General features: G+C 33.9%; 1 protein-coding gene across 1 annotated transcript in view; it reads left to right on the top strand.

Annotated features, from left to right (window-relative positions):
- The window catches only part of LOC144434093 (putative thioesterase PNKD), a 28,106-nt gene extending 19,833 nt beyond the window's left edge, over positions 1-8,273 (top strand). The window contains exons 8-11 of the mRNA XM_078122548.1: positions 788-874; positions 3,799-3,866; positions 5,300-5,347; positions 8,100-8,273. Of these exons, the coding sequence (XP_077978674.1) occupies positions 788-874; positions 3,799-3,866; positions 5,300-5,347; positions 8,100-8,273 (377 nt within the window). The remainder of the gene's footprint in view (positions 1-787; positions 875-3,798; positions 3,867-5,299; positions 5,348-8,099) is intronic.
- The last annotated feature ends 4,979 nt before the right edge of the window (positions 8,274-13,252 follow it).

Here is a 13,252-nt window from a genome sequence, read left to right as displayed (position 1 = left end):
AATGACAATGCATGCACGTTCTGTATGCTATGTGCATTCTCCACGCGGAGGGCGCTATCTACAATATCATCGCGAGGCAGCCGGTCACAAATGAATCTCCTTGTGCGAGCTTATGGGCTTTGCCTAGTTATGATATTAACACATGTTGGAAGTACAGAGACTTGTATTACTTGCATTACACACCATACCAGGTAGTTTGATAAGAACAGTTTTATGGCCACTTTACATAATAATAGTTCACGTTTACAAACAAATTTCCAGTTCCCCTGGTAATTCATGTACACATAAAGAGGCCATAAATCTGTTCTTATCAAACTACCTGGTATGGTGTGTAATGCAAGTCTGTACTGTTCCAACATGCTGAGCCAAGTAGTATTAATCCAATTCATTTGTTTACTTTCCATGTTTGTAACAGGTTCTGTTTGTCTACAGTCTCGTGACAAACAGGTTCCGGTTGTCCACAGTCCGGTGTCAGCAGTTGTAAATATATCCTAGATAGATTACTGCTGTGTAAACATCATGCAGGAAATTGAAAAATGATGAATTTCGTAACTTGATACGTGATATAGAGCATGCAACATAACCCTGTTGTAGATACGTGTGATAATTGTTTATGTGTGTATATATCAAACAGTCTCAGACTGTGTCTGCATAACAAGAAAATCACTGGGAGCAATTCCTATTACCAAAATCTAAAAAAAAAAAATGAAAATTTTAAAATAAAAAGGGAAAAAAACTAAGAAAAATTTATACAAATATAATATACATTGTTCGGTTTATTTTCCAGGTCGTATGTTTGAAGGAAGTGCACTGACAATGTTGAATTCACTTGACAGTGTATGTGAACTGAAAGATGAAACGCTAGTGTGGCCCGGTAGGTATATGTACATGATGAATACTGTCAATTTGACACATTTAGTCTCAATACTATGGCCTGACATCTAGAGTATTTGTAGAACAGAAGTGTTAATGGTGTCATAGGCAATGAAATGTACTATTTGAAAACAAATTGCGGCAGGTGGATAGAAAAGAAATATTCAGTATACTACACATAAAACCAAGTTGTACACTTTCAAACAGAAAGTATAGAATTTATACTCAAGCTGTTCTGCATTATGACGCTGTATGTCTGGTTCTGTGGTGTTTGAATAATGAGACATAACATTAATTTTACAATTGCTTTTATTTTTACTGTTTTTCCCTCAAATTACAGTTAGGACTAAAAAAAATTGTTTGGTTCCGGTTACCTGACCCCACCTAGTTTTCACTGCCAACTCTAAACTTTTCTTTATGTATTCAAGAAAAAAAAATCACGATAACTGTGAAGTCTCGAAAAAAATAGTGGATGCAGAAACTAATATCAATTGAAAAAGACAATATAAAACGGTTCTCCCAGTCTGTAATCGCTGTACATCTGATGAGAAGAAACCAATTACACAGAGGCCATATGGAAAATAACGGAAAACATAACTACCTGAACTAGACACTCATATATGAAAAAATGTATATAAAAAAAATAAAATAAAAAAACTACCTACCCCATTTGGGCGTAATCGGTACCACACAATTTTTGTTAGCCATGTGTGGATCCTTCTTCTTCAGTTTTATATTCTGACATCAGAATTTTGTGGCTCATGTTTGACTCATAGTGACAAGTCCTTTGATAGAACATTTTTCCGTGGCTGAAAGGAGTAAAATATAGGGGGAGACTGTCCGGTTTCTAATTATCTCATACATCATGCCTCTACAGTTTAGCTGTTGTACAGCTTTTGAAGTAACCATTAAACCATGGAATAGCTAAAATGTCAGAAATATGATCTGCTCTAATTACAACTAAATTGGTCTCACTTTTCCAGATTTACTTGGAAAGACGATCTTTGTGATCTAGCTTATCTTGTCTGACATCTTTAATACCTAAACGCAAGTCGCCTTATTTTGAGATTTCATTGACATCTGCCCTGTACTCAATTATTTCACTTGTCAGGTTCACTGTTTTAGCTGCAAAATGATGAAAATATTAACGTACAATATTACATTGAATGGATAATATGACATTTTTTCACCTTTCATTAAAACTACAGGTGCATTGTATGTATAATATTTTAGACATCCTAGAATAATGGGGTATTTTGTATTGCAAAGGACTATAAACATGGGAATTTATTTAAAACTATTTTTCGCTTACTTTGCTGGAAAAAAAATAAAAATTGAATAAAGCGTCTTCTGGTACATGAATACAATGTTTCAGTCTGGTAGTTAGTGGAAATTAGTCTTTGAATGAGTAACTAGATGTAGACTGAAAAATCACAAATTTTTCTCGTAGTGATTACAGGATTCAATCAGATTCTCCTATCAGATAATGATCATTTTCCAAACTGTCGTACACTGTCCTCAAATTCACTCAAATTGATGTTCACTGACTCTGTTTCATGAAATCAGAAACCACACAAAATCCAATAAAAATACTGCACATGCTACACTTTAAGATAGCAAGATCAGAATTTCTTGCCAAATTTTGTCTAAATGAAATTAAGTACAACTAGACGCAGAAACACAGGTCCCAATGTTTTGATTTGTGCTTCATGGTGCAACGTTAGTTAATTTCATAGACAAAGTGCCGCAAGAAACTGTATTAATTCAATCTTGCTATCTTAAAGTGTAGCATGTCAAGTTTCTCAGTGGTGTATGGTAGTTAGTGGAAATTAGTCTTTGAGTATGCATGGTTGTATCAGGCGGAACCAGTGAACACTTACATGAAAGTATTTTCTTAAGTTATAATTGTAAAAAATGTACATATTATCACCAAATGTGTAGAAATGTAGTATGCCCAATTTAGATCCAGTAAGATATTAAAATATTTTGGTCTGATTGAAATGTAGAAAAAAACTTACAGGACAAATGTTGAATTTATTTTTTGCTTTAATTTTGTGAGATATAGTCCGCAACAAACACGTGCCAAATAAGGTATTTGGCATAGTGATGGAAGTATGATGTCATCAGAGATCATGTCTAGCAGGAGGTTATTACATACCATAATTACTTTGGTTTGCAATAGTAATGAGGATACTACATGGACTGCATACGTTAGTACATCAATTGGTACTGTTGTAATGTTTTTTGTAAGGCCTGGGAGGCTGGGTACCATGGTAACAGAGGATGGAAATCTGGTAAAATTTGCAAATCTTTCCATACTATGTATCACAATTTTGGTGGGGAATGTCGGGAAATTGCCAGGGGAACTGTGGTAGATTTTACCTGCTTATGAAAAACACTGACTGTATGTAGACTTTAGTGTCGTCATAGATACATGTTACTAAATGTCAATTTGCACTGGTTCCCACAGGACTGTATCACAAGAATACTTTCTAAATTGTAGGTGACACTGTTTTCATTTAAATTAAGGTCAGTAAGTGCTATCGTAAATTTAATTGTCAGACCCTTTTAGCAGGATTCCACTATAAATTTGAGCAGATTCCCAGAGCCTTTCACCAGGGTTCCCCTATAAATTTGAGTTGATTCCCAGAACCTTTCACCAGGGTTCCCCTATAAATTTGAGCTGATTCCCAGAGGTTTCACCAGGGTTCCCCAATAAATTTGAGCTGATTCCCGGAGGTTTCACCAGGGTCCCTATAAATAAAGTTGATGGATAAGCAAACTGGGTAAATGTTATAAGACTGTTTAATTTGTCTTGCATAGGTTAATACCTCTGTAACAAATGAACTCTATGACTGTTGTATGTTGTCATTTGATGTGTTAAATTTCAGTCATGAATTTCTTATCTTTTTTCTTTTAAAATAGGCCATGAGTATGCAAGGGATGACTTGAAGTTTGCATCCAATGTAGATCCAGACAATGAAGATTTAAAGGTATTTGTTGTATTTATTTATTAGTATCCTTGAAAATGTCTGTTCAAAAGTATGATGATTAGATGATGATGATGATGATGATGATGATGATTAGATGATGATGATGATGATGATGATGATGGATTTGGTGGTGGTGATGATGATGATGATGATTAGATGATGATGATTAGATGATGATGATGATGATGATGATGACGATGACAACAGCGATTAGATGACGATGACAATGATGAAGAAAGACGACTTAGTGATGATATGATGATGATGATGTTGATGATGATGTTGATGGTAACAATAACAAATATAATTATGATCATGGTATAACCAACAATACACATATCAGGCAATTGTAGTTCTGTGCTCTTTCTCACTGTTCCAGACTGTATGTGTGCTTGTTGATATTATGATAACCCCTTCATTGCAATAGCGCCACCTAGTGGTGAAGCAAGCAAACAGTTTATTTGACATGCACAGCTTGTTGACTTGTTATAAAGATGAATTGTTGCTCACCATTGGTAATTTATCAGCTGAACTTTGTGATATTAGGCACATGGGTTATTAATTCTTGATACCTTTAATGGCTCTTTACCCTATGCTAGGGGGTCAAAATAGAAGGATGACTTAATATTCTCAGTACCTGTAATAGCATTTTACCCTGTGCTAGGGGGTCAAAATAGAACAAGGAAGTTGACTTATTCTCAATACCTGTAATAGCATTTTACGTCATGCTAACATTGAACGAAAAGGTGGACTTATTCTCAGTACATGTAATTAAAACATTTTACCTCATACTAGAATTGAACAAGCAGATTGACTTATTCTCAATACCTGTAATAGCATTTTACCTCATTCTAGAGGGTCAAAATAGAACAAGAAGGTGGACTTATTCTCAATACCTGTAATAACATTTTACATCATTCTAGAGGGTCAAAATAGAACAAGAAGGTGGACTTATTCTCAGTACCTGTAATAGCATTTTACCTCATTCTAGAGGGTCAAAATAGAACAAGAAGGTTGACTTATTCTCAGTACCTGCAATAGCATTTTAACCTATGCTAGAATTGAACAAGAAGGTTGACTTATTCTCAGTACCTGTAATAGCATTTTAACCTATGCTAGAATTGAACAAGAAGGTGGACTTATTCTCAGTACCAGTAATAGCATTTTATTTCACGCTAAAGTGTCAAAATTGATTGTGCAAGTGGTGCAGAAGTCATAGAGTTGACATGAATCAAATAATTTTTATTTTTGTGACTCACCTAGGTGGTCAAATTCTATTGCAGGTAACAAGGATTAAACTCTTTTTATGAGTAGTTCACAAATCAGAGACCATATTTTCTTAATTTATACATAAATGATTTAATCACACCCTAACATTTGATTTGATTTGATCTGATTTGATTTGATTTGATGTTAATTTTTGTCCAATGTAGAATAAATTGAGGTGGGTAGCAGAGAAGAGGAAAGGTAGAATTATGACAGTAAGTTAACTATGATGTCATTCGTGAATAGTTTCATCAGGTTGGACAATATCTTGAGAAACATAGTTATATTTCACAACCACGGTAATTTTACATACCATGGTAGTCGAAACGTCAACGTTCTCTGGTATTTTAAATTACCATGGTTGTGAAATATAACTATGTTTCTCTTATGATGTCATTGTGTCAGTGTACAACATATCGTATAATTATATGAAATCACTGTAACTATGATGTCATTGTGTCAGTGTACAACATATCTTATAATTATGTGAAATCACTGTAACTATGATGTCATTGTGTCAGTGTACAACATATCTTATAATTATATGAAATCACTGTAACTATGATGTCATTGTGTCAGTGTACAACATATCTTATAATTATATGAAATCACTGTAACTATGATGTCATTGTGTCAGTGTACAACATATCTTATAATTATATGAAATCACTGTAACTATAATGTCATTGTGTCAGTGTACAACATATCGTATAATTATATGAAATCACTGTAACTATGATGTCATTGTGTCAGTGTACAACACATCTTATAATTATATGAAATCACTGTAACTATGATGTCATTGTGTCAGTATACAACATATCTTATAATTATATGAAATCACTGTAACTATGATGTCATTGTGTCAGTATACAACATATCTTATAATTATATGAAATCACTGTAACTATGATGTCATTGTGTCAGTGTACAACACATCTTATAATTATATGAAATCACTGTAACTATGATGTCATTGTGTCAGTGTACAACACATCTTATAATTATATGAAATCACTGTAACTATGATGTCATTGTGTCAGTGTACAGCATATCGTACAATTATATGAAATCACTGTAACTATGATGTCATTGTGTCAGTGTACAGCATATTGTATAATTATATGTAATCACTGTAACTATGATGTCATTGTGTCAGTATACAACATATCGTACAGTTATATGAAATCACTGTAACTATGATGTCATTGTGTCAGTGTACAACATATCTTATAATTATATGAAATCACTGTAACTATGATGTCATTGTGTCAGTGTACAACATATCTTATAATTATATGAAATCATTGTAACCATGATGTCATTGTGTCAGTGTACAACATATCTTATAATTATATGAAATCACTGTAACTATGATGTCATTGTGTCAGTGTACAACATATCTTATAATTATATGAAATCATTGTAACCATGATGTCATTGTGTCAGTGTACAACATATCTTATAATTATATGAAATCACTGTAACTATGATGTCATTGTGTCAGTGTACAACATATCGTATAATTATATGAAACCACTGTAACTATGATGTCATTGTGTCAGTGTACAACATATCTTATAATTATATGAAATCACTGTAACTATGATGTCATTGTGTCAGTGTACAACATATCGTATAATTATATGAAACCACTGTAACTATGATGTCATTGTGTCAGTGTACAACATATCTTATAATTATATGAAATCACTGTAACTATGATGTCATTGTGTCAGTGTACAACATATCTTATAATTATATGAAATCACTGTAACTATGATGTCATTGTGTCAGTGTACAACATATCTTATAATTATATGAAATCACTGTAACTATGATGTCATTGTACAACATATCTTATAATTATATGAAATCACTGTAACTATGATGTCAGTGTACAACATATCTTATAATTATATAAAATCACTGTAACTATGATGTCATTGTGTCAGTGTACAACATATCTTATAATTATATGAAATCACTGTAACTATGATGTCATTGTACAACATATCTTATAATTATGTGAAATCACTGTAACTATGATGTCAGTGTACAACATATCTTATAATTATATAAAATCACTATAACTATGATGTCATTGTGTCAGTGTACAACATATCTTATAATTATATGAAATCACTGTAACTATGATGTCATTGTGTCAGTGTACAACATATCTTATAATTATATAAAATCACTGTAACTATGATGTCATTGTGTCAGTGTACAACATATCTTATAATTATATGAAATCACTGTAACTATGATGTCATTGTGTCAGTGTACAACATATCTTATAATTATATGAAATCACTGTAACTATGATGTCATTGTGTCAATGTACAACATATCTTATAATTATATAAAATCACTATAACTATGATGTCACTGTGTCAGTGTACAACATATCGTATAATTATATGAAATCACTGTAACTATGATGTCATTGTGTCAGTGTACAACATATCTTATAATTAATGAAATCACTAACTATGTTGTCATTGTGTCAGTGTACAACATATCTTATAATAATTATGTGAAATCATTGTAACTATGATGTCATTGTGTCAGTGTACAACATATCTTATAATTATGTGAAATCATTGTAACTATGATGTATGTCAAAGTATGAAGTATAATAGAGTCTGTTAGTCTAGATGCTACACTTGGGTTTGATTTTTCTACTATCTATCTCTCTCCTTGTATAGTCAAATGAACATTATCTTCTGAAAATCTAGCTAAATCTCCTGCTGGGGAAAGAGTGGACAGTGCATTTCAGTATAGTAATCTATCACACAGTGAAATATTTTCCCTCAGTCTGAATGCCTTGTACATATACATTGTAAGTTGTCTTAGATGACAGGGTTATTGCTTGATAATAAACAATGTGAAACATTGTATTACCGCTAAAAGCTTTGATTTCCAAAATAAACGCTTGATATGTTTTTGTTTGTCTATCAGTGTCCATCTAGTATTGGTGAAGAGAAGACCTACAATCCATTCCTCAGGACAGCTTATTCCAACATTCAAAGTAAGATGGGAATAAAATCAGATTTGGGAGATCAACAGAAGCTGAGAAGTGACACACTAGCTGCCGTTCGACTTGCCAAAGATAGACAGTCATATAGACTATAGAAGTCATCATCTGGTGCTTTACACTATCATTGGTTGATTTTTTAACTTGCTGATTTATAGTCATACACAATCGAAGAATGAGAATCTGATGTTCAAAATTCCATCCTTAATTTTTTGCATATGACTGTAGAACACTGGTGGCCCAAGTTATCTATGTATCATAGCTTGTTTTAGAAATCAAATACAATGATGGGGAGAGTTACAGATAAACTCTGATGTTGCACAGAATGGGAAAAACTCATGAAAATAACAATGTGGGAATTCTTCCTTGTTTTAAAGATAGTAATACATCAGTTGTAAGTCATTATCCTAATTTCTAACTAATGAAAATGATTGACATCTAACATTTTTGTCATAGATCACAAGAGAAATATTTTTTTTCATATTGTACTTCTTATTTGCATTTCCAGTCGTCAACCAACATATCACCCAACCTCCAACCCACCACTTCCTGTTGTCAATTAACATATCACCCAACCTCCACCCCACCACTTCCTGTCATCAATTAACATATCACCCAATCGCCATCCTACCACTTCCTGTCATCAACCAACATATGACCCAACCTCCACCCCACCACTTCCTGTCGTCAACCAACATATCAACCAACCTCCACCCTACCACTTCCTGTCGTCAACCAACATATCATCCAACCTCCATCCCACCATTCCTGTCTTCAACCAACATATGACCCAACCTCGACCCTACCACTTCCTGTCATCAACCAACATATCACCCACATTTACATCCAATCTCCACCCCACCACACTGTACACATTAACACCCAACCTCCACCCTATCATGCTGTATACATTTACACACCTCCTGATGTATGAAACACATTTCTCTTGTAAAGTCTTGCTCCAAATGTGGGCTGTGTAAAATTCATGGAATTGGAAATTTTGATTGTAGATGTGTGGGAAAAAGTTAATACTTGGGACCATACAGAATATATCCACCGCCTTCAGTCATCTAATATATCACCCTTATACACTATCACTTCCATACACTCATTACATAATGTAGAACCTCCATGCAGATTTCAACTATATCCTCTCCACAATGCTTACACATGTAGATTTTCCTCAACGTTTCTGTATTCAAATCTCATATTATAATTTCACTTTAACATCTTGTTCAACTCAACCTAGGCGTTGAGAATTTCTTAAGTTTAAGGTCCTGTTTTTTGTGGGGGAGTCTTCAGAAAATCATAGTAGAGACTGCAATTGGAGAAGATGGTATCATTCTCGGAGGACCAATGCATACTTAACAATGAAATGCCGATGCTACCAGACCTGAAAACATGTCAGTTTAATGGTTAATAACCTTTTGGGTTGTCGGTGGCCGAGCGGTTAGCTCGTACCGAGCGGTTAGCTCGTACGCCTCTTACCTCTGCAGTCTGGGTTCGAACCCGCCTGGTGTTGGCTGGGTTTGATTTAAAATTTAACTAGGTCTGCATGTAAGAAGGGTGATGCTCAGTTTGACCCTGCCGAACAACGCAGGTTTTCCCCGGGCACTCCGGTTTCCTCCTGCTTCTTCAACACTAGGGCACTAGGGCGCTGCTCTTGCGGCGACCATTCAACAAATTTCCGAATTTATTTGGACAAATAAAGATTATTATTATATTATTATTATTAATAGTTTAACATAGAAAAAGTCCAAGATATGTTCAAGTATATATATATGCTGTAAATACAGGATTTATTTCAAATGTCAGTCTTTGATAAAAATTAAATGGCTGATAAGGACGTTATATGTTTTCCAGTGATGGTCTTTAGAATTTAAAGCAATATGTGCATGGAACTTAAATACGGTGAATATTTCAGCCTTTTGTGTGTTAGTTATCTTTTTAAAGTTAAAATATTCCATCAAAATGTAAATTTTGATTCTTTGAGTCAAGACAAGCATTTTCTAAGTGTTGTATCTCAGAAATATTTAGTCTGTAAATGTCGTTGTTTCTATTATATGTATACTATAGTGTAGGTAGTGATCAGATAAGGATTATAATTTAGATGTGACAGTTTTCTGTCAGAACTATATAGAAAAAGTTGACCCAGAACCAATGTATAATCCTTTTTGGCTGCACTGACTGACATGTTCACATTCATGCGAGAACCTTCAATCGAATCCCTTGCCTTTAACTTCACCATTTGCATATTTACAATTCATCATCAATAGATTTTGCCGTAAATTTATTTTCAAAATGGCATTTTAGATGGATAAAATTGATTTATTTGTTTGTTATACTCATAATTTCAGTGACCAAAGTAAAGCTTCTTTCAGCATTTATGACATGTTCTTTCTCAACTAAAGTGATTTATCATTGTAGGTGCCGTCAGTCATCATGCCTACTTGCAGCCATCACTAATTAATCTTATATTGTTGAATGACTTTTTTAAAATGTAGCAGTCATAACCACTGACTTGCACTCACCAAATGATAAAATTGATTTTTTGTATTTTGTTAATTTTCAAGAGCCCCAGTAACAGAGGGGAGAAAAGTTGTAACACTTATAGATTTCCATATGTTCTACCATAATTTGGCTAGAGAACCACTTGTAAAGTACCTTTGGAAGTCAGATAAATTTTATGTCTAAAAATACCAAGTGATTATCTTGAGTTGCCAAAACCCCCCCAAAAAACCGAACACTGTAGCAAATGATTTTGTGCAATACTCTTTTGGCTAAATTTTCCATAACATAGAAATGTAACTTTTTTAGCCCATCCCCCACCACAACATGGGAGGCTACTGCAATGGGCTTTGTCCATCCGTCTGTCTGTGCGTGTCCATCCTTCTCTCCGTAATATGTCATTTCTCAGACATGCAATATCTGATTTTTTTTCAAACTGGACACAAAGGTGACATACCATATATAGGACATGTGCAAGTCAATTTCTGTTTTGATATATGCAAATATCACTGCATGGCGGCCATATTTGCACTTAAAAATCAATATTTAATGCATAACTCAAGAAACCATATTATGAGATGTAAGCTATCTTTGAAGACCTTGACCTTCAGGGTGAATTATCAAAATCAAGCCAATTCCTGCGTATCAAAGATTCATTGTAGTGTGTGCACTTTGCCGATTTCTTTTAAATCATGTTTACAAGTAATATGAAGAAAAGAACTATACACAAGCATTATTTTTGGTGTTTATGTGATTTTTACTGAATGGCAGCCATATTTGTAGTAAAAAATTACTATGTATTACTGTCATAGACTCAATTCAAGTGTCTAACCCCATATAATCAAATGCAAGCTTTCTTGTTGCAATTATGTGTGGCTAACATCTTTTAGATAATGTCTATAGACATGTCATCACTTTTTACTCAATGGTAGCCATATTTATATTGAACAGTCATGATTTACCACATAACTCAAAAATGTTAATAGAGACTACTACATTCAAGTGTCTACCCCATATTTCCAGGTTTAAACTTTCTTTTGAGACATTGACCTTTGACCTTGACTGATCTTCAGGTTCAATTATCAGCAGTTTCCTGCATTATCAGACACTTTGTAGTATTTGTTGCCACCAATTTCTTATAAATCATGTCTCCATTCAGTCACATAGAAGTAAAGTATTTCAGGGTGGTGGTGGGGGGGGGGGGTCTGTGTCTTCTGTGAAGACTTGTACAATATTTTTAAGTGATTCATCGTAACTGTATCTTTACCTACATGTATGTATGATCTGTATGTGTGATTAGTTTGTAACTGTGGTATACATTACAATGTATTACTTGTATTCAGACATTTGGAAATAAAAGTCATTATTTTTTGTATTGTACACACGTGTACCCTGTAGAGAAAATCGCACTATTTGTGTGTGGAACAACATCACTTCCCACAGGGGGCTTAGACGAAATTAGTTATGATTACGTAAACACGCAGACAACTACACACAAATATTGACAAACATGAACAACAGAGAGAGAGTAATTGCAAATTAATATCAACAATGTTTCTATGCATTAAGAATTACAATGTTTTCCTATGTGCGAAATGGGCACTATGGTGTATTGATATTGATTGGCTGTTATTTATGTTTGTCAGTATTCATTTGTTGTTGTTGGTTTAATTCTGTGTGTGTGTGTGTTTGTTTGTTTTCATAAACATAACTAACTAAGCCTTTATAACAGCCCCCTGTGTTTCCACCCGTATTCTGTGAGATATTTTAGCAGAAGAGAATATGGGTTTATATACTAACAACAATATTTCTGGTTATAGAATAATGTTTGTGGTATTGCCCAACACACTAGTAACATGCTTCCGATAATCGCTATTATATAATTTATGCAAAAAAATGTCTTCGTCCTCATCATTGCAATTTGCATGATGGTATATGTCATTGTGATTGAAAATATGCATAGACTGTGAGATACGTCGTGTTGCTCCGCCCTCTTCAATAGGGCTGACCGATGTGTGAGGGCGCCCCTTACGTCCAGATTAGCAAACACAGTTCTGCCTCATGATTTACCTTCTCAAGAAGTCCTGTCTTAAATCAAACAAACAACTAAAGCTACTTGGTGGCCAGGTAAGCAGAGAAAAGGGATATTTTTGATAAACAACTTATAAATGGACAAAGATGTTAAAACAAACCATATATAATGATGGCAAAACATTTCAAGTTGAGTTTATGTAGTACTTATTCAGTCATTTTTATCTCTTACAATTTGTCTGTATGGCAATCGGTTTCCATCAATTCTAGAGTTAGGAAATATACACAATTTACGATTAAACAAACATTGTAGCTCTTTTGACCATCTCCTCTCAAAAAATGTTAAGACCTGCCAAACGAAACGCCAGAATCATTTTAGCCACCCCTTCTGTCACCTACACTACAGTGGATATATATTATATGGTACAATGATGCATTAAAATAATAGTGATAACCAACTATAGTAACACACCAAATGCGAGTACTTTACAAAGGATGTGGATTTCACATGCATAAGGAGGTCTCTTAATGAGCTCTA

The sequence above is a fragment of the Glandiceps talaboti genome, chromosome 4 (genome assembly GCF_964340395.1).
Source record: "Glandiceps talaboti chromosome 4, keGlaTala1.1, whole genome shotgun sequence".
NCBI classification, from domain to species: domain Eukaryota; kingdom Metazoa; phylum Hemichordata; class Enteropneusta; family Spengelidae; genus Glandiceps; species Glandiceps talaboti.
The sequence above is the reverse complement of the archived record's forward strand: the minus strand, read 5'-3'. Positions and strand labels throughout refer to the sequence as shown.